Source organism: Dipodomys merriami, unplaced genomic scaffold (genome assembly GCF_024711535.1).
Source record: "Dipodomys merriami isolate MVZ:Mamm:240054 unplaced genomic scaffold, mDipMer1.0.p SCAF_20, whole genome shotgun sequence".
Lineage (NCBI taxonomy): Eukaryota > Metazoa > Chordata > Mammalia > Rodentia > Heteromyidae > Dipodomys > Dipodomys merriami.
This window is the reverse complement of record NW_027203382.1, coordinates 20,634,987-20,659,866: the sequence shown is the minus strand read 5'-3', so window position 1 is coordinate 20,659,866 and position 24,880 is coordinate 20,634,987. Positions and strand designations below refer to the sequence as shown.

General features: G+C 40.5%; 1 protein-coding gene across 2 annotated transcripts in view; it reads right to left on the bottom strand.

Annotated features, from left to right (window-relative positions):
• Positions 1 to 23,307, bottom strand: part of Acot12 (acyl-CoA thioesterase 12) — a 38,871-nt gene extending 15,564 nt beyond the window's left edge. Inside the window, exons 1-5 of one of the 2 annotated variants that reach the window (XM_070031163.1) lie at positions 23,178 to 23,307; positions 13,461 to 13,530; positions 12,040 to 12,100; positions 9,928 to 10,029; positions 5,963 to 6,098 (exon numbers count right to left, since the gene is read on the bottom strand). In XM_070031163.1, coding sequence (XP_069887264.1) covers positions 5,963 to 6,098; positions 9,928 to 10,029; positions 12,040 to 12,100; positions 13,461 to 13,530; positions 23,178 to 23,307 — 499 coding nt within the window. The remainder of the gene's footprint in view (positions 1 to 5,962; positions 6,099 to 9,927; positions 10,030 to 12,039; positions 12,101 to 13,460; positions 13,531 to 23,177) is intronic. The other variant, XM_070031164.1, reaches the window with a different exon arrangement.
• Between the last annotated feature and the right edge of the window lie 1,573 nt (positions 23,308 to 24,880).

Here is a 24,880-nt window from a genome sequence, read left to right as displayed (position 1 = left end):
GGAGCTTAACTGCAAACGGATCAAAGACCTCGAAGTCAAAGCAGACACCCTGAAAACATTACAGGAAGGAAACTAGGGCTCCTTGGCACAGGCCAAAATTTTCTTAATAAAGACCCAGAAACACAACAAATAAAAGAAAGGTTGGACAAATGGGATTTCAAAAAACTACAGAGCTCCTGCGTGGCAAAGGACATAGCTAGCAAGATCAATAAAAAGCCAATGGATTGGGCTGGGAAGGTGGCTTAGTGGTAGAGCGCTTGCCTTGCATGCATGAAGCCCTGGGTTCGATTCCTCAGCACCACATAAGCAAAAAGAAAAAAGCCGGAAGTGGTGCTGTGGCTCAAGTGGTAGAGTGCTAGCCTTGAGCTGAAGAGTTGAGGGACAGCGCCCAGGCCCAGAGTTCAGGCCCCACGACCGGACCCCCCCCCCAAAAAAAAGCCCATGGATTGGGATATCTTCACTAGCCATACAACGGACAAGGGTCTCATATCTAAAATATACTTGGAACTCAAAAAATTAAATCACACAACAACAAATCCTCAAAGAAACAACCGCCCGATTAATAAGTAGGCTAAAGACTTAAAGAGAGACTTCTCTGAAGAGGAAATAAGAATGGCCAATAGACATAAAAGAAATGCAAATCAAAACAACATTGAGATTCCTCCTCAACCCAGTTAGAATGGCTATAATCAAGAACTCTAATAACAACAGATGCTGGAGGGGATGTGGCTAAAAGGGAACCCTATTGCATTGTTGGTGGGGACGTAAACTTGCTCAGCCACTTTGGAATTCAGTATGGAGGCTCCTCAAAAGCTCATGATTTCTTGATCCAATCTTCCTCCTCGTTGGGCCCATGGCTTACTTCAGGAGCTCTGGCTTTGGGCATCTACAGGTGCTTCAAAGGGAATATCAGCTTAGTGTATCCTTACGCTGGTGCATTTGGGGTCTGTAGCCATTTTTCTAATTCTGAGTTTTTCCCTACTTCTATGGGTACTGATATGACCTTGCAAAGATGTTTGTAAATAGTCACTCAGAATTTACATGATTTTTTTTCAGACATCAGGTCCACAGCATTGCAGTAATCAAAATTGGATTGTAGAATATTTATTTTTTTAGTTAGTTGTTATTTTTATATTTTTTGGTTGTGGGGCTTGAACTCTGGGTCTGGGTGCTGTCCCTCAGCTCTTCAGCTCAAGACTAGCGCTCTACTACTTGAGCCACAGCGCCACTTCTGGTTAATTGGAGATGAGAGTCTCATGGACTTTCCTTGCCCCAGTTGGCTTTAAACCATGATCCTCAGACCTCAGCCTCTGGAGTAGCTAGGATTACAGGCATGAGCCAATGGCACCCAGCTTCTAAAGCATTTATTAATATACATGTGAAATCTTAACTTCTTCTTTTTTATTTTTGTCAGTCGTGGGCCCTGAACTCTGAGTCTGGGCACTGTCCCTCAGCTCTTCAGCTCAAGGCTAGTGCTCTACCACTTGGACCACAGTGCCATTTCCGGTTTTTTCTGCTTATGTGGCGCTAAGGAATCAAACCCAGGGCTTCATGCAAGGCAAGCACTCTACCACTGAGCCACCTTCCCAGCCCCCTTAATTTCTTTTAAATTCTATATTGTACTGTTGGATCTTAACTCCTGAGCTTAAATGATCTCCTTAGCTCAGTCTCCTGAGTTGCTGGGACTATAGGTGCTCACTACTATGCCCATTTCTCGGTTTTTAAAATATGATTTAGATGATGGTCTAAGCTAGTACTCACTGAGATATTTTTCCAGCCTAATATTGATGAACAAAATGGTACTTTATTTGACCAAAATAAAGTAATATAAACTACCTATAAAATATATTGCTGAATGATAACTGCCTGAGTGCATGACTGTCTGACTAGTCTGTGCTGGTGTGTGTGTGTGTGTGTGTGTGTGTGTGTGTGTGTGTGTGTGTGTGTGTGTGTATGTGAAGAAACTGTTGTGGGTATGGAGTAATTGGGAGATACATATGATAGAAAGACTTAGTTTTTAATTGTATGCTTTGTATAATTTTGAACTTTTCATATGCATTCTATTTAAAAACAATTGTAAAATAATTATAAACTAAAACTTAATGGAAAGCCTTAAAATAGGAGAAATACTTAAAGACTCAAACTCAAAGCAGTTTCTTCTTTTCCAATTAATTAAAGGAAAAGTCACTCACTATGAAGAAATGTACAACATCCATAGGAACTAATGCTACTGTCTCCTAGGTCAGGTACTGTGCATATAAACATCAATGATGATACACACACAGAAATACAGAGGGTAAGTGTTCTTTGTGCAAAAGCATTCCCATTTGCAGATCACGGATGACCAAGGCAGATCTTTCCCCACTTCAGATATCAATTCAGGTTCATAGCTCTGGCTTTGGGTTAAGCCTGGTAAACATACCTCATCCTTTCTACAGCCTAGAGTAGTTAAGTTCAATTCTTGTACTTTGGATGTTTTGAAAGTACTGTGTAATCATCCTGCTTGGGCAATTTTACATTTGTCCAGCATTTTTCCATCAGGAACTTTTGAGTTGAATTGAGGTATTTGTAGCTCTTATTTTCCTTCTTATCCAGAAAGGGCAAATCAGGATAATGCCCTGATTTCTTTCTGAAAACTTGTAAGTAAAAGTGCCTCATATTTTAAGTTTTTCCCCAGTGTGTTAAGTTTCCAAACACATCCTCCAAAATTCCTCCTTAATCTCATCTTTTCCTCTCTTCCTTTGGAAGCATATGGCCTGATTCACCTTTCCCACTATTGCAGCAATATACATTTCCTTCATAGGACACCCTGAAGAAGATTCTAATCTTTCATATCTGGTGTTACAATCTTTGGTTCTCTGAAAAAATGTTCTTTTATAATAATAATAATAATAATAATTTTGTCCAATCAAAATCAGAATCCATCAGACCCAGTAAACAGGGAGGAGACAAGACACACTCTGTTGCCTGTTTAAGTGTTATGGTCAGGACCCACAGTCTTTAAAATCAATTGCCTTTGAAGTTTTGTAGTCACATTGGTAACATGGACTTTACTAACATTTTCAAAAAAGAAATTTTGACTTAGGCCAATAGTTGTTTTGCTCAAAGGAATACAGAGTAACCCATTTGAGGCTAGATTACGTGAAATTAAAAGTGGCATTTAAAACAATCTATAATTCTAAATCGAACCAGACATATAGACCTATTCTGGGCAACCTCAAAAAAACCAAAACTAATGTCAATTTTATCTCTTCATTTGAGTGATTGTAGTATATGCCTGTTATCAATTAATTTAGCACAGCTCTAGTGCTTAAAAACTACTTGTGGTATGGTGAAGATAAATTGCTGCTGACTTATTGGCACCCATTGTACCATGTTAGAAGTAGCTAATGCAGCCATCCAAGTAGCAAGATCCATATGGTCCTTGCTAATGTAAGTGAGCTTGAGCCACCAGACCTAGTGTTTCTTCCCAGGTAAATTAACTGGGTGGAGAGGTCAGAGCAGCAGAAGTCACCAAAAATGCTTGCTAGGGCAAATCACAATGTTTTGATATTGGAAGTACAGATTTGATGTAGATTACCTTTCTCTTATACCCAACATTTCCCTTAGTAATGATTTTTACCAATCATCTCTTTGATATTGGAAGTACAGATTTGATGTAGATTACCTTTCTCTTATACCCAACATTTCCCTTAGTAATGATTTTTACCAATCATCTCCATCGCTGGGGACCATGACCAAATTTTTCTATGCTCCATGAACTTGAGGGCTTTAGCTATTCTTCAGGTTCCTTCAAAGTAGCCTTTAATGATCACCTTCAATTCCTTCTTGAAATAACAGTTTTGTGTATGCTCAGCACTGTTCTCACCAATCTTTCTACATTAACTTATTTCATCTTGATATGAACCTGTTAGATTTATATAGGTTTTTATCATTTCCATTTCATGACTTAATTTTTAACCTTTGCCTCCATGAGCTCAGAGAAACAAAAGTCATGTTTATAGACAGCAAGTACTGGGGTAAACAAAGAAAATGAGCAACTCCATGCTGGTCGGCCATCTCTGACTGAAGGAGGAAAGTAGATGAGCCACTCATTAGGCACAGTTTTAGTGATCTGATATTTGCAGTCAATAATCTAGTGCCAAAAGCCACGGTTCCTGGAGTGTGAAGCTTAGGGGTGAAGAGACTCACTGAAGATCTCTGTTTCCCCATGGGGCTGAATCTAGAGTCCAGGCAGGAAGCAGGTGCCACCTCCGATAGCTTGAGAAGAAACACGCTGACAGAACTCAGTGAGCGACCACTCCTGTTGGGTACCTCTTGCTGGTTTGAATGAGGCTTTAAATCCAATTCAATACCCCAGTTTCCCTCAAGAACAGAGACAGAAATGGTCCAAGTGCTCTATGAGCAGTGATAATCACCATACCGCTCCCCGTTTACATTTATGGCACAGGACTCAGGCTGGGAAACTGGTGGCTGCATTTGCTCTATGTACGACTGTGTCACACTCTCAAGGTAGGGCTAAGAGGGTTGAGTCTGGCTATGACTATGGCATAGTGTTTACAATGAGCTGTTCTTGGTCCCTTTATTCCATCCCTCTATAGTTCATGCAGGGTCACCCAGATGTCCCCTCCCCATGCCTCAGGCAATGCATTTACGCTTCCCCTATCCCCACTCCAGCCAGAGTCACCAATGGCTTCCCTGTTCCCAACCCTGGAGACAGGTCATCAAATAGTGTGATTTAACTGAGGACAGAAGGGTATTTTTTAAGACACAAAGGTGAAGAAAGTTAGGCCAATGTAGCCAGGATACCGACACATACTAATAACCATGTTAAATGCTTGAGTTTTCCTGAGATAGCCTTAGCTATCTACTTACTAAACAAAGAAAGAATTAAGCCAGGAATAAGGAGTTTGTCATTTTATTTCTTTCCTGGGTTTTTAGCATGGAGAAGATAACAGAGTATATTTGGAGTTGGTCACTTTCTTTTTGGTTTGTTTCTTATTAATGGTTTGTCTGGTCTGCCGTAGGGATGTTTCTATGGTTCAGTTGTTTCATTATATCTTGCCACAGAAACCATCTTTACAAAAGGAGACTCTCTTTTCTTAGCATCATAATTTCATGATGAAGTTTTAACTTCCTTGAACATACCTTGGTAATGGATATTGCCCTGTGAGAGGCAAGTAAATAATAACAGCGTTCAGGTGTTGGGGACAGGTTTGACATGAATTATGTCTTTCTCTCAAAACCAACCATGTCCTTCAATAATGATCTTATCACACATGCTGTCCTATTTTGGAAAATAATACCCCCAGGCTTTGAGAGCTCCTTTAGCTTCAGTACCCCTAGTTTCTCAAATCAGTGGCCTTTCAGCAGTTCTCTTTCATCTAGAGACCTTCTGTAAGGCTGACTCAAGCTGACAGAATAAGCCTCCATACTTCTGCCATTCCAGGTTCTGCCTTCCTCTCCCTTTGCATATTTGCATATTTGTTTTCTCTTCTTCGATGCCCTCCATTGGTGCCAAAGCGATGTGGACCTTCTGTAGGTGTCTTCCCTGCCTGCAGTTGCAGTTTCTTCTGGTGCTAATATGCATAATTCATGAGATCTCATGGATGAAGGTGTGCTTAGTGAATGGAGACAAGCTGTGTCTATGTACGGCATGACCATCATCCTTTCACCCTTCCATCCTTACTGAACGTTGACTGATAACATCTAACTGCCTAGTCCTTTATTTCCAATCTCTCTTCTGGTGAGGTGTGTGGAGGTGAGTGGGCCTTCAACTCAAGAGGTCTCAGGTATCGCCAATTAAATTATGAGCAGTTAGGGCCCCCTGCCTTCGGCTCCCAGGTTTGTTGGAAAAGATACATACCATCATCAGCACTGAATTGCAAAGGGAAAATAGATATCCTGTAAGAAAGGAACTTTACATGGCGAGGACATAATCTACATAAGTAGATTTACTGACCTTCAAACTTGCTACTTTCCTTCATTAAGTTGTTAAAGGTGTCTTCATGCTGCAATCGAACTTTCCGTCTCTCTGAAGCCAGATTGTGTTCTTCCCAATCTTGCTCACTTAGAAGTATGACTGGTTTCAAATGGATCTAGAGAAAGGAAAACATTTATCTTTCATCACCTTGTTATGTTACAAATGCACATCATAAATTCTGCAAAAACAAATGATGTGCTATATGAGTCTGTAACTCAAGTAAATAGTATTTATGGGTATTTTCATTAAGTGAATTCTGGCTATTTTTTTCTTAGTTTAAAATTTTAAAAGCCAGCATAGGCTTAATTATTTCTTCTTATAATAAGGTATGTGCTTTGGAAATAATTTTTGTTGATTTTATAATTTGTCAACAGAACTACAAAACTTGAGTTTTTATAAACTATGAAACTGATGAATGAGGAGAGGGATTCTTATTAAGGAATTTTGTTTCTAGCTTCTGAAAAACTAAGACTTCAAAGAGATGGAATACAGATGTTCTAGAGAAAACTGCTTTGTACCAAGAGTTTTCCAAATTTGGACATTTCATCACAGAAAAACATCTAACAAGCAAACTGAGAAATCAATACATCAGAGTGAAGCTTTGATTGACCTCTAGAAACCTAGGAATATGATGACACAGTACCAAGGGCTGAAGTTCTTCCCCAGACACCCATGTGCTCATCAAGTGTATGAAAGGGCAGGTTGCCTGCTGGCTTATGTCCAGAACACCTCAAGTCTAATCTGACCCTTGGCCCAGGTAAAGATGAAATAAACCAGTGATTCATAATATGAAGCTTGAAGTCCAGAGTTCTCCTGAACTGCTTTGCCTTCTTTGGTGACAATGCAGATGACGATCTACTCTGGGTCAGCTGTTTATGTAATCTCATCTTAGTTCTGTGACCAGCAGAATATAAAAGCTGCTTAGGGAACATACTTTTTATACCCCTGAAATCAAGATACGTTGCATATATTTTGTTGATACTTAATTCACAGACTAAAAACACTACGTGTGACTGAAAAGGATCCTGAGAGCAGATGACACCTGGAAGTTGAGCCTCTCTGAAGGGCTATGCCTTTTTATCCTATCCTATCTCCTCCAACTTCAGTAAGCTTGACATGCAGAGTCCAGTGTGCTCTGTCAGGTCTGCCCCGGGGGAGGGGAGTCCCCATCTCCCCCCTCCTCTTCCTGAAAGACAGCATGTAGTCTTACTGGAAATCACTTGCCCAAAACTTTTACAGTAACCATCCATACCTGTTAATCACCTGACTGTCAATCACCTGACTGTGAGTCAGCAAAAAGACCCCAGGATCTGAGGTCACTTCTGCATCCCCTGCGGCCACACCTCCTCATGGCCTTTCCCTATATAATCCTCTCCACCATCAGTGGAGCTACAGTTCACTACACCCTACATCCTACACCCTACTTCCGAGTGCAAGCTGGCAGTTTGGTATCCCCAATAAACTCTCTTTTGCCTGAACTGCGTGGTGGTCTCCTTTCAGAAGCCCTTACGCTGTGTGGCCTTGCAATGATCTCCCAGTGTAGCTGTTGCACTAAGTCTCTTTAGGCATTGCCCATTTTGCCCTGGGATTTGGACACAATGCAGGCAGTCCTCTTGGTTCAACCCAAATCACAGCCTTTTCATGTCACTCTAAATGATGTGGTACTTCTGAGCCAGACAGTTCCTAACTGGAAAATGAGTTCGTCTAGGAAAAAGAGCTTTAAGATTCAGGTTATCTGAAATGGCCACTTACAGCTACCAAAAGGTAGCTGATTTCCCAGCAAAGCTCTCAGGGCCATTTCTTCAGTCTCGGGAGGAGCGTAACTGAGATGTCACTACTGTATGCTTATTCCACATGTTCTCAAATTCAGAATGAGAAGTCTCAGCTGGAGGGGAAAACAATGGCTATTTGTCCTCCATGAAAGGAAGGGGTTGTCCTTGTATACTCGCGTATGCATGTCTAGAATGTGTCTATGTGTCCTGGATGTTTATGTATACTGCTCTCAGATATGGGAACTCTGTATTCTCTCTCATATTCTCTCATTCTGGAGTTTAAGGATTTTAAGTGATTATAGCAGAACAGATAGGTTGGAGAGGCATATCTATTTTGAGTAGCATATGTTAGTTGTACAAAGAGGTTTCATTGTGATATTTCCATACATGCATACAATATATCCTGATTGGATTCACTTTCCCTCATTCCTCCTCCTTCGTAAAACAACTTTGACAGGTTTTATTGTTCTGTTCCGACATGTGTTCCTACATGACTATGAAGTACTTAAATCAAATCTACCTTCCTTCTCCCTCTCCATTCTTCCTCCTCTTTCCCACTATTATCCAATATGTACCCAACAGAACATATTTTATATTCCTGTCATCCTTTTAAGCATATATTAATTGTACAAAGGTGATATTTCACACATGTACATATTATACTTGTCACCTTAATGCCCTCTACTGTTTTCTTTCCCTGTCCTTCTGTCCTATTATTCAACAGTTCTCAGTGATTTCCTTATGCCACCTTCATTCACAAATGCAGGGTATTTAGATGTTATTTGCCCTCCATGACTGAATGCTTTAGATTTTCATGAGCATAGGATCTCTGGGATGCTTTGACAAAATATAGACTTCAAGTTCTTTGGCACACTAGCAGTTATAATTCTACAGGCCCAAGTTCTGTCCCAGAAATCTGCATTTTAGATAATATAATTAACTGATATGAGCTTCCATTTTGAAAAGCATCAGTCTTGGGCAATACAAGTTTGCTTTATGGCATCTTTAATTTGGGACACAGAGTGGGAGAAGGATTCCAGGGTATAAAATCCTGCCTGACCTAAGTGTAAAGCTGTTGGTAAGTGTGGTTCTGTTGGGAACAGGGCAAGCGTTGCTATGTCCTAGGAATAAGTTAGATTTTGGTCTAAGGAGGAATAGTCTCAAGGGTAGACTGAGCATCTATCACTTCCAAGTGGGGCTAAAAGAAATTGATGGGCTCACTCCTGGAGTGAATCTTAGAATTCATCAAATTGAATTGTTATAGTTTAAGATGCTTAGCCTATGGTCTTCCATGTATGGGATCCCAATCACAAAACCTCTAACACTACAGAGAACTGGTAGAGATGCAATCTTAGGCAGCCTAAGATGAGCAGATGCAGCCTATTACCAAGCAAGTGGTCAGGCACTACATCAGGTCAAGGGTTTTATTTAATAGTACTTTACCCCAGATGCCTTGGAGCTTTGTGTGTGCGTGTGCGTGCGTGTGTGTGTGTGTGTGTGTGTGTGTGTATTTGGTACTAGGACTTGAACTTTGTACCTGGGCACTGTCCCTTAGCTTGTTATTCAACGCTGATGCTCTACCACTTAAGGTACCACTTGCCTTCTAGCTTTTCGTTGGTTAATTGGATAAGAGCCTCACAGAGTTTGTTGTCTGAGCTGGCTTTCAGCCTTGATCTTCACCTCTCAGCTTCCTGAATGGCAAGGATTAAAGGAGTAAACCAGTAGTTCTTGGCATCAAGCTTATTTCTAAACTTCAATAACTCAGCAACTTTGCTGTTTTTCCTTCAGGGATAAAAAAAATGACTGCATCATAATACATAACTGCTTGCTAAATTTCTCAGCTCAATGTACCTCAATTCAAGTTTGAATTATATAATCACAAAAGCACTAAAGCAGTAAGCTCTATTTTTGAGACACTGCTATGACCTTCAGATCATGTAAAACACAAAAGAGTTTCCTTTTCCATACATTGTGTACATATTCTGTTCTTGAAAGTCCTCTTCTCAAAGGACCTTACTACTCAATCCTATGATGTTGGAATGATAGCTGTATAGAAAGTGTTTGTGAATAGCAAATCTTGAGAAAGTGAATCTCATGATAAGCACTATTTCTAATGTCACTGTGATTATGTACTTTTCTTACAAGAGGTATTTCTTCACATAGAAAACTTACCTTTTCTTCTCCAACTGGTTTGGCTACAAATGTCGAGAAAGCCACACTAATAACTTTCTCAATGCCAGTGAGTATGTCCTGTACTATGACCCTGATACTGATCTGAAAGAAAAGAAAAACAAACAAACTGTCCATCATCCAGATAGCACATTCGATTGCAGCATCTAGAATTCAGTTATGCATTTCCCGGATCTTGTCTTTCAAGTTTTAAAATGAGATCAGCATTTTAAATGATTTTAAAACAATACTGCTCTTCCAATGATGTTCTATAGAACTGGACAAATAACTTTTCTGAACCATAACCATGTTTAACCTTTTGTCTCTGCATTTTAGAACTAACATTGCATAGGCAGAATTATCTCGTGTCATGTCAGCTTAGTTTCCTTTTTTTTGTCTTTGGGAAAGTAAGAAGGCAGCTGAAATACTGCAATGAGAAATGGGAAAAGCCCTAAGCTGGTCCTCAGGTTTGAAATATGGGTAAACTCAGGAGCTTATCTTTAGAGTATGTCTAATTAGTAGTTTCTGCATGTCTCAGGCAGATAAGGCATTGTACCTTTCTGGAACAACAGGCAACCTCAGGAATCTTAGTTCAGCACCGTGTAATCAATGGGAAAGAATATCAATTACTACTTCTTCACCAAGTACAGCATGTATGAAAATCTATGAGTCACTTTAAGTCATTTATCTTGAAAATGCAAATTCGCTTTTGCATGGTAGATTCTAACTAGATGTTGATTGACCAAACTTCAGCTAATTATTTCAAGCCCTCCACCAAATCTTACCCATATAGTTTCCACCTTCAGAAAAATTGACAAATGAAATATAAAATATCTAACAACAGTTAGTTATGTAGCAACAGTTCCAAAGAGTTTTTTTTTTAAGTTTTGAATATTGTCTCCTGTTGGAACAGTTGACAGTTATTTGTGGTATGCAAATGTCTCTGAGACATATACATGGGCGGGGGGTGGGGGGGGGAGTAAATTCACTGTGTTATGAGAGAGTAGGAAAGATTAGAATTACATTCCATGAAAACAACTGGAAAACCACAAGGTAAGAAGCCACTATTTTCACATATGGGAAACAGTGGCCCAGGCCTGTGATACTGGGGACCAGGAAACCACACGAGAAGAATATCACAGGTCCCAGATTCCCAGCATGAAGGAAACTCCTATAGGATGCTGGTCAGGGAAGGAAAAACTTATTTACTGAGGGGCAGAGCCAGAAATCAGGATCTAAGCAGATGAACCCAAGATACAGGCTACTGGAGAGAAGAGATAGAGATAGAATTCCAGAAATATGCTTTTGGATCTCTTTGAGTCTTCATGTAGACACCAGTTTTAACATGCACAGGGTGAAAGGTCACAAAGCCAGACCACAAGAGATCCACCCCTTGCCATTATTTTATTAATATCAACTAGTTGTAAAAAAAAAAAAAAGGGGAGGTCATTTTGACATGCTTACAACATCTTTTAATGAACAGCTACCGGAAAGCTGTGATGTGAACAATTTCAAAACTGGCAATCTTCTGAGCTCTCTCCCACCAGACCCCATGGAACACACAACACATCATAGAATCCACAGAAGACTCCAACTGAGAAGGAAGACTAAAACATCCCCAACTTAGAAGAGGGACTGACTGCCTTTCATAAAGCAATTAATCGTGGGGTAAATTTCAATAGGTGGCAGAGGGAGGGAGATATAGAAGCAGAGTTTGAACAATAACTAGAACAGTCAGAGAAAGAAAATTCCTATTTTGCCTAGAACCAAGAGAGTACAGTACCCTCTCCCATATTTGCTTCCCGTGCATCCCTCTGTATAAAAGTAGTGTACTGTATTCATTGAATTTGAGTATCAGACTTAAATGAGAATACCCATGAGTCTGATTACAGACTTACAGGTCTTATGAAATTTAGAAGCGGGCTGGGAAGGTGGCTCAGTGGTAGAGCACTAGCCTTGCATGCATGAGGCCCTGGGTTTGATTCCCCAGCACCACATAAGCAAAAAAAAAAAGAAATTTAGAAGCCTGTTACTTGCAAATACTATTTTAGGACTTCTTTGCCCACTGTTGTAAGTACGGACTGGCAGGAAGAAGGAAGAAAGGCTGCCTCTTACCTCCATGCTTGTGCTGAATGCTCTAGTCACTTTTGCTTTGATGGTTATAACTTGTCCAACCCTTGTAAAACAAAAGCAAAAAAAAGACCTCAATAACCCTAACACTTTTAATCTAGATTTAAAGATTTGCTTAAAGACATGCACCGTAAACAGTTCCACTTTAGCATGGGGTATGAAGTTTCTATATGGAAAACTCAATATAATGATACCAACACATAGAACTTAAAGATAGGCGCTAATCATTATACACCACCCTTGGGATGTCCATTGACTCCATTTAGAAAGAAAAGGGCCTTTGCAAAGATAGCATACAGAGACACCAAAGTCTGCAACAGATAATTCTACTTAAAGTTTTCCCCAAAGTTCTGAGTTCAGGGCCCTAGTCACTTCTGATCTCTTCACCTTATAAAGAACCAAGAGCTAGCACTCTTGAATTTTCTCCTTTAACGTCAAAGCTGAGCTTCTTTCTCACTGTGTTCTTTGTTCTTCTGTTTCCATCTCTTATAGTCCCCATCTCCTTCTTTACAAAGGCTCCATCCATTCCCACCACCCACTGCCATGTCTCTTTCCACTACCAGCCCTGCTCTGTCAATTCTTTTCTCATTTGACTATAAATCTCTACCCTTGCCTGGCTCTTTCAGTCTATGAAAATGGTTAGGGCTTCTCCTTTAAAACAAACAAACAAACAAGCAAACAATACTTTCCCTCAAACCCATTCTGTTTTAAGATTTTTTTCTCTTTTTTTATATGCAGACTTTCTAAATGAATTAGTATTTTTCTAACTTATACATTTGACAACCATGCACTGAGCTCCACCTAGCCCTGCCAATGAGCTAAGTATAAGTTTCAGTGAGGAACAAGACAAGGTAGCTGACTCCAAGCCTTTGGGATACCAATGTGAAAACGAGAGTTGCCTGACTTGATTGTTGTAGCTGGGAGATGAGTCCCTGGGACACACCATACCATTCTCTCTTCTTTTATATATACTTGAAATTTTATTTATATTGAATTTTTCTTCACTATGAGTAGTAAAGCACATAAGCGTTCTCACGCTGAAAATGTTTTTCACAAGTTACTATCTCTGCTCAGATGCATTTGTGTTTACCCATCAACCTAATGATGGAATTCACCATTGCAGAGATACTTTTCATTAAAAAGCTTTCTAGGTCTCAAGTCACAATGTACTTAAGCAAAGAGTTTCTTCTCAACAAAACCGTTAAAACTATGACTTTACACTTATAATATTGACTAAAAGTAGGCTCTTTAATTATTTTTCTGACAAATTTGGATTGGGTCAAATGTCACACACTTTATATCAAACAAGATCACTGACTCCCAATGATTAAGGTGTCACAAAAATCGACATTGCAAATGAGTGGACAAAAACCATGAGAAAGGAATGAAAGAATAAAACCACTTACCTAGCTGTTTCCTCAAACTGAATGTCATCCACAGAGGCAGTGACACAGGAAACTCCAGCATGCTTTTCAGCTTCAAAATTGGTTTAAAAATACATATTATATATTGTATATATGATAAATTATATATTATATATACTGTGCTCATAGTTAACCTTGAAATTTTTATTTTAGCATAAAGAAAACAGAATAATGTTCAAGTAGATTTGTTTTAGTTACCCATCCTCTCATTCATTATAGCACTGCTGTACTTGCTTTCTCTGGATGATCTACATCTATATGAGTTCCTTTGCTCTATTTCTGTTTCTTATAGCATGGTAATTAGTTGCTTTAAGTAAATTTTAATTTACACAATATTTTATTGGAATTTTAATATCAATATTCAGAAAATCTGAATAACCATTTTAACAAGTTGGTACAGACTTTAAATATTCTTTTTATGTTTGTTTTCTTTCTTTTTTTTTTTTTTTTTGGTCCAGTCGTGGTGCCTGAACTCTGGGTCTGGGCGCTGTCCCTCAGCTCTTCAGCTCAAGGCTAGCGCTTGAGCTACGGCGCCACTTCCGGCTTTTTTCTTTTTGCTTATGTGGTGCTGAGGAATCGAACCCAGGGCCTCATGCATGCAAGGCAAGCGCTATACCACTGAGCCACCTTCCCAGGCTGACACCATAAATATTCTGTCAAGTATTATCCTCCTTATGTTTTATAAATAAAGTGCCAAAGCCTCATCCACTGTCTCATATCACTAGTACCTGAATATGTGTAAATCACTTAGCCATTGTAAGCACTGAGCAGTATGGGAGACCTTAAGATTGCCTGCCAAATCAGAAAACAGTTCTCTGGGTATCAGAGAAAGACAAATTGGCACACAGCAAGGATTTAGTCAATAGTCCCAAGTAAGAAAAGGGGAGAAAACATTAGAAAGGGGCAATTTTTTAAATACATCCTTTCCCCTGATGAAATTATGCAGAAAAGTTGAAGTTCTAATTTTGCTAGTTGTAAATAAGTTGTTTTTCCAAACACACACATGACGAGAACAGAGTTGCCAGGGAACTAAATATAGCAAACTGTGTGTGAGAGCAATGGGGCAAGAAGGATGGGTTTTCCAACTATAAAGTTCAGTGAAAAGGAAAGAAATGGAGGTAGAAGACTATAAATGCTCAAGGTGAGCTCAATTTAATTCACGTTGTCAAGCCATTTGTCAAATCCTGGCTGATTTCTAGACACTGAACTGAATTAAGCCCATCTTTTCACCAATCTACTCAGTTAAAGATCTAGCCTTAGTTTACGTCTTTTTAGAGCTTGAACTGAGGCACTAAAAGACAACAACTGAACCTTTTCAGATAGATTCTTTAAATCATTAACTAAAGAGTACTTAATAAAATATCCATTCCTGTTGCTTGACACAAGTGAACAGGACGTCCACATTGTTAAACTATTCTTATACAGTATTACTGTGTATGCCAGTGTGGTTACCCAATTTTAAATTATTTAAGTCAGGTGCTGGTGGCTCATTCCTGTAATTCTAGCTACTCAAGAGGCTGATAATTGAAGTTCTTGGTTCAAAGGCAGCCCAGGCACAACTCCTTAGCCATAAAAGAAATGCAAATCAAAACAACACTGAGATTCTACCTCACCCCAGTTAGAATGGCTAAAATCAAGAACTCTAATAACAACAGATGCTGGAGGGGATGTGGACAGAAGGGAACCTTACTGCATTGTTGGTGGGAGTGTAAACTTGTTCAACCACTTTGGAAAGTAGTATGGAGGTTCCTCAAAAGACTCCACATAGAGCTCCCTTATGACCCAGCAATCCCACTTTTGGGCATTTACCCAAATGTTTACAAACAAGACCACACTAAAGCTACCAGCAAGACTATGTTTATTGCAGCACTATTTACTATAGCTAAGATATGGAACCAACCCAGATGCCCCTCAGTAGATGAATGGACCAAGAAAATGTGGTATATATACAAAATGGAATTCTATGCCTCCATCAGAAAGAATGACATTGCCCCATTTGTTAGGAAATGGAAAGACTTGGAAAAAAATTATATTAAGGGAAGTAAGCCAGGTCCAAAGAAACATAGGACCCATGGTTTCCCTTATTTGCAAGATTCTTATCTCCAATTAACCACCAGAAAACCAGAAGTGGCACCGTGGCTCAAAATGTAACCTAGAGCTGTTACTTATTTCCTGGAGGAACTTAGAAGTATATTGAGTGAGTAATTATAACTCAGGAGTGGGATGACTGATAAAAATAGTGAAAACTGTCATTTATTTCTTTAACTAATATTGATGGAACATATATGTTGTGCTAGCAACTCTATAAGATGCTAGAAAATAGAAATCAACCATAATCCTTCTGTTCATGGAGACTAGTTGAAGAACTAAAGATTACTTTAATGGATGCATAATTACAAAGTAACTTCAGTGCTCTGAAGAAAACATGGGTTTTATGAGGGCCTATAACTAAGGAACTTGCCAAACTGGGAAGTTAGGAAAAGCTTTCTGTGGAGAAATAACTTGGGCTGAGATCCAAGGGGTGAGATGGAGTGAGTAGACACAGAGGGACAGTGAAGAGATCATGCTGAGCAGAGATCAGTGACCAGGTCCCATGAAGGCCTCTGGTATTAAAATGCATGGAGGTGGGGCTGGGAAGGTGGCTCAGTGGTAGAGTGCTTGCCTTACATGCATGAGGCCCTGGGTTCAATTCCCCATCACCACATAAGCAAAAAGAAAAAAAGCTGGAAGTAGCGCTGTGGTTGAAGTGGTAGAGCGCTAGCCTTGAGCTGAAGAGCTGAGGGACAGCGCCCAGGCCCAGAGTTCAGACCCACGACCAGACCCAAAAAATAAAAAATAAAATAAAATGCATGGAGGGATGTGGGATGAGCAGGAAGAGCAGGAAGAGCAGGAAGAGGAGGAGGAGGGAGAAAATTGAGTGTGGTAGTGTACACCTATAACCCAAACACTGGGAAGGCAGAAGCTGTCGTGGCCTTTGTAAGGAATCCTTGCCTCAAAATGAACAAAACCAAAACAAAACATGCATGAGCTTGTGAAGCTCTTGGCTGACAGTCTTAGAAGCATTATTATTAAAGATATCATCTACTGTCTTCTGCTACACCCTGTTTCTAATGTGGTCAGTATTCATTTTGGTTACTGTTCTCCCACACAGAGTATTCTGTTTTTCTCTGGCTGCTTTCAATTTTCTCTTCACCACAGTTTGATTACAATAATGCCTAAATGAGGAGATTTTTGTACAGGTTTTGCTTAGTACTTTATGGTCTTAAATCTATAGTTACATATCTTTCACCATATTTTTTCAAAGTAGGTTAGCTCTTTCCCTTTTTGTTTTCTCAGTGGCTGCAAAAGTGTTGTTTTATTTTAGTTATTTTCCCACAAATGTCTGAATGATATTTAGAGTCTACTTTTCCTTTCCTTCTTGTAGACTGAACCCAAGCCTTACACATACTAGGCAAGCACTTTACCTTTGAGCCAAATCATTAGCCTACTCTGTTTGTTAATTTTTTTTCTGTCTTTAAAACTAGATAATTGCTACTGATTTCTCCTCACACCTGTTCTTTTCTCCATCATCATCATTCTACAATTGTGCCTATCCAATGCATTTTAAATTTCCAGATTTTCAGTTTTTCAGTTATTGAGTTCTCAATTGGTTCTCTTAAAAGGACTTTCTGATTATCTTCTGGGGTTTACTACCTTTTCTTTCCCTATGATCATATTTTCTATTATATCTTTGCACATAATCACTACTTAAAATCCTTGAAAGTCAGTCTCAAAGTCTCCTATGATTAGTCAGAAATGGCTGTCTTTGAAGAATAAGCCATGTTTCCTTGTTTCTTGGCATGTCAAGTAATTTTGGATTGTATTCTCGTCGCTGTGATTTGATTTACACTTTGCAGAAAATATAGGATTTGACATGTTGCTTTATTCTAAGCAGGTAATTATCTTGACGACATCCAAAGTAATAATCACGCTAGAGATGGGCCTAATTCTTTTCAGTTGTTTTCACCTTAGTTGAGAGGTTTGGAGGCTGTCTTATGCATGTATTATTTAAATTTTGCCATAGATCTGGTCAAAGATCGTAGATCATAGATTTTATGGTTCTGCCTGTCTAGCTCCCTTTTCTAGACTTTTCTTTTTCATATTCAAACATTTTTCTCAAATTCTGCTCATTAGTTCTGCAAAATAGCAAAGCTATGGGTTTCTCACTAGAAATTTGAGTTTTCCTTCATGCTTACAAGTCACTAAACAAAGACAACAAAACACACATGAATCTCAAAAAGATAAATAGAAATAAAACCCAAGAAAAAAATCAGCCAGTACTTCCTCAAAGCATTAACTTTTACATCTCCCAAGCCAAATTTTGTTCACTTTCAAGTTGCATTAAATCATCTTTATTTAATATTTTGTCTAGAGTTAATAATTTGTATCCATGGGATATTTTATTCTGATGAAGTACTTCACCAGACTGGAGGAAGCACACTTTAACATTTTGGTACAGAAAACAATGGAGAAAGATGAACAAAACATGTGACACAGTCAGTGAGCATCTTCAAATGGCACTGTAGATGCAGTGTGGGAGACAAGAATGAATTGAGAAGACCAGTTTAAAAGCCAGTAATGAAACAACATTGAGATACCACCTCACCCCAGTTAGAATGGCTAAAATCAAGAACTCTAAAACAGCAGATGCTAGAGGGGATGTGGACAGAAGGGAACCTTACTGCATTGTTGGTGGGAGTGTAAACTTGTTCAACCACTTTGGAAAGTAGTATGGAGGATCCTCAAAAGACTCCACATAGAGCTCCCCTATGACCCAGCAATCCCACTTTTGGGCATTTACCCAAATGATCACAAACAAGACCACACTAAAGCTACCAGCACGACTATGTTTATTGCAGCACTATTTACTATAGCTAAGATATGGAACCAACCCAGATGCCCCTCAATAGATGATTCAATCAAGAAAATGTGGTATAAATACACAATGGAATTCTATGCCTCCATCAGAAAGAATGACATTGCCCCATTTGTTAGGAAATGGAAAGACTTGGAAAAAATTATATTAAGTGAAGTAAGCCAGGCCCAAAGAAACATAGGACCCATGGTTTCCCTTATTTGCAATATCTAGTATATGTCTGAGTCAAGCAGAAAAGGTCAGATAAGGTGATGTTAGGGAAATGAACCCTAAGATATGTATTCAAATGGTTTTTTTCTTTCATGCGATTGTTTCTAACACATTTATAAGATGATTTCTTTGTTGCTTTGTATGTCCCTCCCCCACGGTATAACCCCTGCTTTCACTGTATTTGATGGCGGTATAATTTGTGGAGGGCAAGGGGAAAAACAAATCTTTTAAATAGGGATACAGGTGGACCCATTGCAACAATGAGATGTACAAGTCGTTATGTCGAAAAATGAACTTTACAACTTTGGTGTGGGAGGAGGGGGGAGTAACGGGGAGGATTGGGTGGGGGGACAGTGGGGGAGAGTATGGGAAGTGATGGGAAGGGGAAACAAAGGAGGAGGCTACAATGCTTGATAAGAAATGTACTCATTATCTTGCCCATGTAATTGTAACCCCTCTGTACAGTATTTTCACAATAATAAATAAATAAATAATTTTTTTTAAAGCCAGTAATGAAATTCACAAGGTACAATTGTAGGAGCTGTAAGGAGATGGTAACAGTGAGGTGGAGCAAAGGAGCTGGGTTTACAGTTAAATGACTTCTGAGTCATCTTACTTCAGGAAATAATACTGATAGGTAGGACTGAGTTTATGAATCCAATATATGGAAGAGGAAGCAAGGTAAACAGGTAAACAGAATGACTCCTAGATTGTTTTTTCTCTTTTTCTTTTCTTTTTTGTTTCTTTTTCCTTTTTTTTTTTTTTTTTTTTGCAGTATTGGGCTTGAATTCAAGACCTCATGCTTTCTAGGAAGATATTCTACTACTGGGTCATACCTCATATTCTTTTTTACACTGATTAATTTTAGGTATATTCTCCCTTCCTGCCTGGGCATCACCTTGACTGAAATCTCCCTATTTTTGCTTCCTATCCTGCTCGAATGAGGAGCATGCCACAATGTGCCCAGCTTCTTCCATTCAGATCGAGTCTCATGAACTTTTCTGCTAAGGCTGGCCTGCAACTGTGATCATTCCAGGCCTTCCATGTATGTGGAGGACAGATGTGCATCATTGGGCCCAGCTGTTGGTTGAGATTGGGGTGAGGGGTCTTGAAAATGTTTTGTTCAGACTGGCCTTGAACTCTGATCCTCCCCACGTCAGTCTTCAAGTAGCTCGTGTTACACAAAAGTGAGCCAGGCAGGCTGCTAGAGTTTTGTACCATTATATGAATCAGTTCTATTTCTGAGAGTGAGCTCACACATAACACAGAGAAGAGAATGTCGGTTTGAGACAATTCAAAGGAAGAAATGGACACGGGGGTGAAGAATGATTCAGTGATAGCTGCAGGTTTGTGCCTTGAAGGACGGTAAGAATAAAGGTCTGCTGAAAGGATGTTTAATGTCAATGTGATGGTGGTAATGTTTAATTTTTCTTTAAATATTATAAAGATATTTTGGAATTTGTGAGTTTCTGGAGACACCGATGCCTTGGGGGTCATCACTGTGATCAAAAGTGTTAGAAAATAAGAATTATGCTTGAGACAATACTGGGGAAACCTGCATCTGTATTATTCTTCAGATTCAGTTGCTTTGTGGCTACACAATGTCTTTGATGCCTCTTCCTCCATAGAGTATTCACCCTGGGCATTAGCCAAATGTCCAAACCAATTCTAGCAACTCTATCTCAAACCAATCCTATAGAGTTATTTTTTACATTACTATTAATTGAAGTACAGAGAAATTGATTGTCCACTGAATATATTTATGATACCTTTTCTAAAAACATGATCACTGAAATTTTTGCAATAACCATGAGAGAGCAATTACTTCGTCATCACAGGACAGAAAATGAACTTGAAGAACTACTATTGCCACATCATAGATTCAGTTCCCTTGGAAAGACACTAATTATTAGCAGCTTCCATGATTTCTCCACTGTTTCTTTTTCTTACATAATTTCTTACATAATTTCATATTCATGCTTCCCTTATTATGTGATTATAACTAAATTTGAGTCTTGCTAAAATGTTAAGACAGAAACCAAATAGATTAGCAAGCAGAAACTAACAAACTGGCCTCAAATATCCAATTGGACTTCTCTCATAGTTAAGACACAGAAAATTAGAAGCTCTATTAACACTTGCAGAGAATTCAGGGATCCATAATCATTTAAACTTTAATTTGTGGTCTTTCAAATAAGGGAAAGTTAAATTCATGCTGTCTAATGCCTCTTCTAACTCTAATATTTGTGTATGAATATTTGTATGTATTTTTGTATGTATGTATTGTTGGTCTTGGGGCTTGAATTCAAGGCCTACAACTCAAGTCTCTGAGCTTTTATTTTCAAGGCTAGCCTTCTGCCACTTTGTGCCAGAGCTCCACTTCAAGCTTTCTGGTGCTTAATTGGAGATGAGTCTCTCACACACTTTCTTGCCCACTTTCCTCAGCCTCTTGAGTAGGTGGTATAGCAAGTGTGAGCCTAATATTTCATTTTAACACACGTTTTATACAAGATGTACAGTTACTAAGTCTACTAAATGTCATTTGAAAGTCTGGCTTCCTCTTGGAATTGTAATTCCAAGTTGTAGCTCCATCCATCCATCCAACCATGCACCCATTCATGTCCTCCATCCACCCATTCATCTATTCATCTACCTATTCAGATGATCAGGAGGCTTTATTTTGCACTCAGTAGGCAGTGAAGCTTGGCATGCAGCTTAGCTTAGCATGCAGAAAACACAGAGGTGAACAGATAAGAATATGGAATAGTTACAGGTTGTTCTAAGTGGTATGCAGGAAGTTGGAAAGGTCATTGCACTGGTAGGCCAGTAAAGAAAATTCTCTGGGGAAATGCCATGGAAGCTGAGACGCAATATGTTCTAAAGACAAAGAGAAGAGCATATGTGAAGGTCCTGAGACCTCTGTCTGGAGATGGGCTGGACACAGTAGGAACTATTAGAAGGCAAGGATGGTTGGGTCATAGGAGGTGCTACAAGCCATGCCTGTGGCTTAGCCTCTATCATGTTTACTTAGGAACTTCAATGCTGTCCCCTGTTAAAGTACCCTAGAATTTACCACTAACTGTCACTTTCTAAAGTCCTAAACTGACTCAGGCTCATCTCATATTTCCCTTCAGAGATTGTGAATTTCCCATGCCAAGTGACATCTGGGAAGAATGATGAAGGATTTAGGCTTTAACTCCATGGACGATGAGAAGATAGTGAGATGTGTGTGATATGGTTTGTGAATTAAAAGTTCGCTCTGACCTGTGTGTGGAAACAGACTCCAGGGAGTCAAGAGAAGAAAAAAAAAAAGGTCTGCAGAAGTGGAGTGGAGGTCTATTTGAGAGATTTTACTGATCTAGAGGCGGGAAAATTAGCACAGGTACAAGGGAGCCATTTCACAAAAGCACTGACCCACCCAGACTTTCAGTTAGAAAAACATTGGCATTACAGCCTGTTGTTTTCAAAAGCAGACCCTCCATCTCTAGACAGAGTCAATTTCTCAGTGTTATATGAAAGAGATCTTGGGGTCAAAACTATTTTTGTAGTAATTCTAAGGAGTTGCCTTTCTTTGCCTGTTTGAGTGGAAATAACAAAATACCATGGACTGAGTGGCTTCAGCAATAGAACGTTACTTCTCACGGCTTTGAAGGATGTAAAGTCCAAGTCTGCCAATCTAGACTCTGAGGGGAGCTTTCTTCCTGGCTGTCGCAGACAGCTGCCCTTTTGCTGTGTTTTCCCACGCCCAAGACCCAGCTATTGCTTCTAAGCCCCAAGCACACGAATCCTATGGCATTAGATCTGCACCCTTGTGGCCTCTTGACCTTAATTCTTTCCTCTAATTTGAGCCATGCTACAGGGTGAGAGCTTTCTCATACAGATTTGCAGGAAGATATGGAAACTTTATTCAGCTAGTTGGATTCTCTTTCTCTCCCAAGAATATAGTGGTGTGTTAGCAGCTGAATAGAACAGGAAATCTGAGAAATGGGCAAGCTACTAAAACAAACAATAAAACAGTTTACAGAAGTGTAAATATACATACCGCCCTTTACCTACACTTCGGTTACTGTTGAAATCCTTTTATTTTTTTCAGTAAAACTATGTGAAAATATAACATACAGGTTCATCTTCAAAGAATAACATCCTTACAACTCTATGGTAGACGAAGTGGCCCACATGAGCAAAATCTCTCTGGGGTCCTCATTAACTTCTTGGGAAGTGAGGTGGGGTTCCTAAGACCCAAAGGTGAGCGAATTAATGGTGTGGGTCATTGTGGGGTGCGTGATCTTAGCCATCACAGTCTACCTGCCTTAAAGCTCTGGGAATACAAGCCCTCCCTTCCTTCTCCCGCGCTCCTGCGCCCCACAATCCACAACCCCACTGGCTAGCCACAGGGCATCTCCAACTCGGGGCGGGGGGGGGGGGACACATCTGTCATTCCGATCTCCCCCACCTCATCTTCCCAGCCACCCCCACCATCACGCCCCTCTCCTCCTCCCCCTCCTTTCCAACCCCCTCCCCCCCCCCCCCCCCCCCCCCGCTTCCCACCGCGCCGCGGCCCGCCGCGCGCCTACCCGCCAGGCAGGCGGTGGTGTCGATCCACTTGAGCAGCTGGCCCGCGCTCAGCTCGCCGCGGGCGTTGGCGTGCGCCGGCTGGATGGCCTGGCTCATGTGCACCTCGCCGGGCGTCCCGGGCCGCTCCATGTCCAGACTCAGACAGCAGAGCTCCGGGACAGGGCGCCTGGCCAGGTGCAGGTCACCGCAGGCCCGCCCCGCTTCCCCCCCCCCCCCCCGTCCCTCCGCCCCCTCCCTCCCCCAGCTCCAAAGGGCACCGCGCGGCCCGGCCGCCAACCCCCGCCGCGCCATCCCCCGGGTGCGAGGACGCTGGCAGGTGCCGCGCATCCGAAGAACTTGACGCGCAGAAGGGCATTACGGAGGAAGAGCGCCCTTCAGACAGTGTGCAACAGTGTGCAAGAACCTGGCTTGACAGTGCTTGACTCGGCTGTGGGTTGATTGGTTGGAAGTTGATTTTGTTTTCTTTTTCTGGCTGTTGCCTCCAGACAAAGCTGGCACGAACAGCAGAAACCCCGGTTCATTCATCTATCCCTAAGAGAGAGAAAAGAGACAAGAATGCAAAGTATATCCTACTCAATTAAGGAGAGTGAGGGGCAGGGGGGCAGGGGAGGGATGGGGGGGATGTTGAAAGGGCTGACACTGATCAAGATATACTGCATTCATATCCAGCGTCATCAAGTGGCAATTCCTTCGTACAACTACTTAACGAGAATAATCATAACGAATATGTAAAGGGGAAAACAAACAACAAACACCTAGTTCAAATTCCACCATCTGGTTCTTAGGTTACTCTAATGGCTCCAAAGATCATTGTGTTACGAAACTGCTCCACCACAAGCAGTTATGAAGGGGACGGAGGCAGATATGAGTAGGTGTATATCCCAGTTACAAGGCTTTAGCTAGAGAATTAAAGATTAAAGGCTGTCACTTTGTTACCAAGTCTCTACAGGTCTCAAGAAATGCTTTTCAAAACCCAGAACTCAGCTGCAACAACTGTCAAAATTGGTCTGTTACAAAGCAGTTTTACTAGGGAAGCAGCTACATCAGAAATGGATACCTGTAGCCCTGTGCTGGTGGCTCACACCTGCAATCTTAGCTACTCAGGAAACAGATCTGAGGATCGCGGTTCAAAGCCAGCTCAGGCAGGGAAGTCCGTGAAACTCTTATCTCTAATAAACCACCAGAAAACTGGAAGTGGTGCTGTGGTTCAAGTGGTAGAGCGCTAGCCTTGAGCTGAAGAGCTGAGGAACAGTGCCCAGGCCGAGTTCAAGCCCCATGACTGACCAAAAAAAAAAAAAAAAAGGATACCTGTACCCCATGTGGTTAAGGGAGCAAGACCATTTGGCTGGCACCTGAGTTCCTACCTATCTGAGTGAACTGTGACACGCGCGCGCACACACACACACACACACACACACACACACACACACACACACACACACACACACACACACACAAGATATTTGATACTTATGTATCTTTGGCTTGTCAGGCCCAGCATGGAGACTGCAGAATTCTGGTAATTTTGCTTCTCCCTTAAAATATTTGTTTTTATGAGAGGAAAGAAGGAAACATCGACTTGATATTTTTCAGGATTCTCTGTGGATAGGTTTCCAGTCTATATACACATAAATAAAAAATGTTTCCTATATTGATGAATGATCACAATTTAGGAATTAGTAGATGGGATGATTGTCCAGCT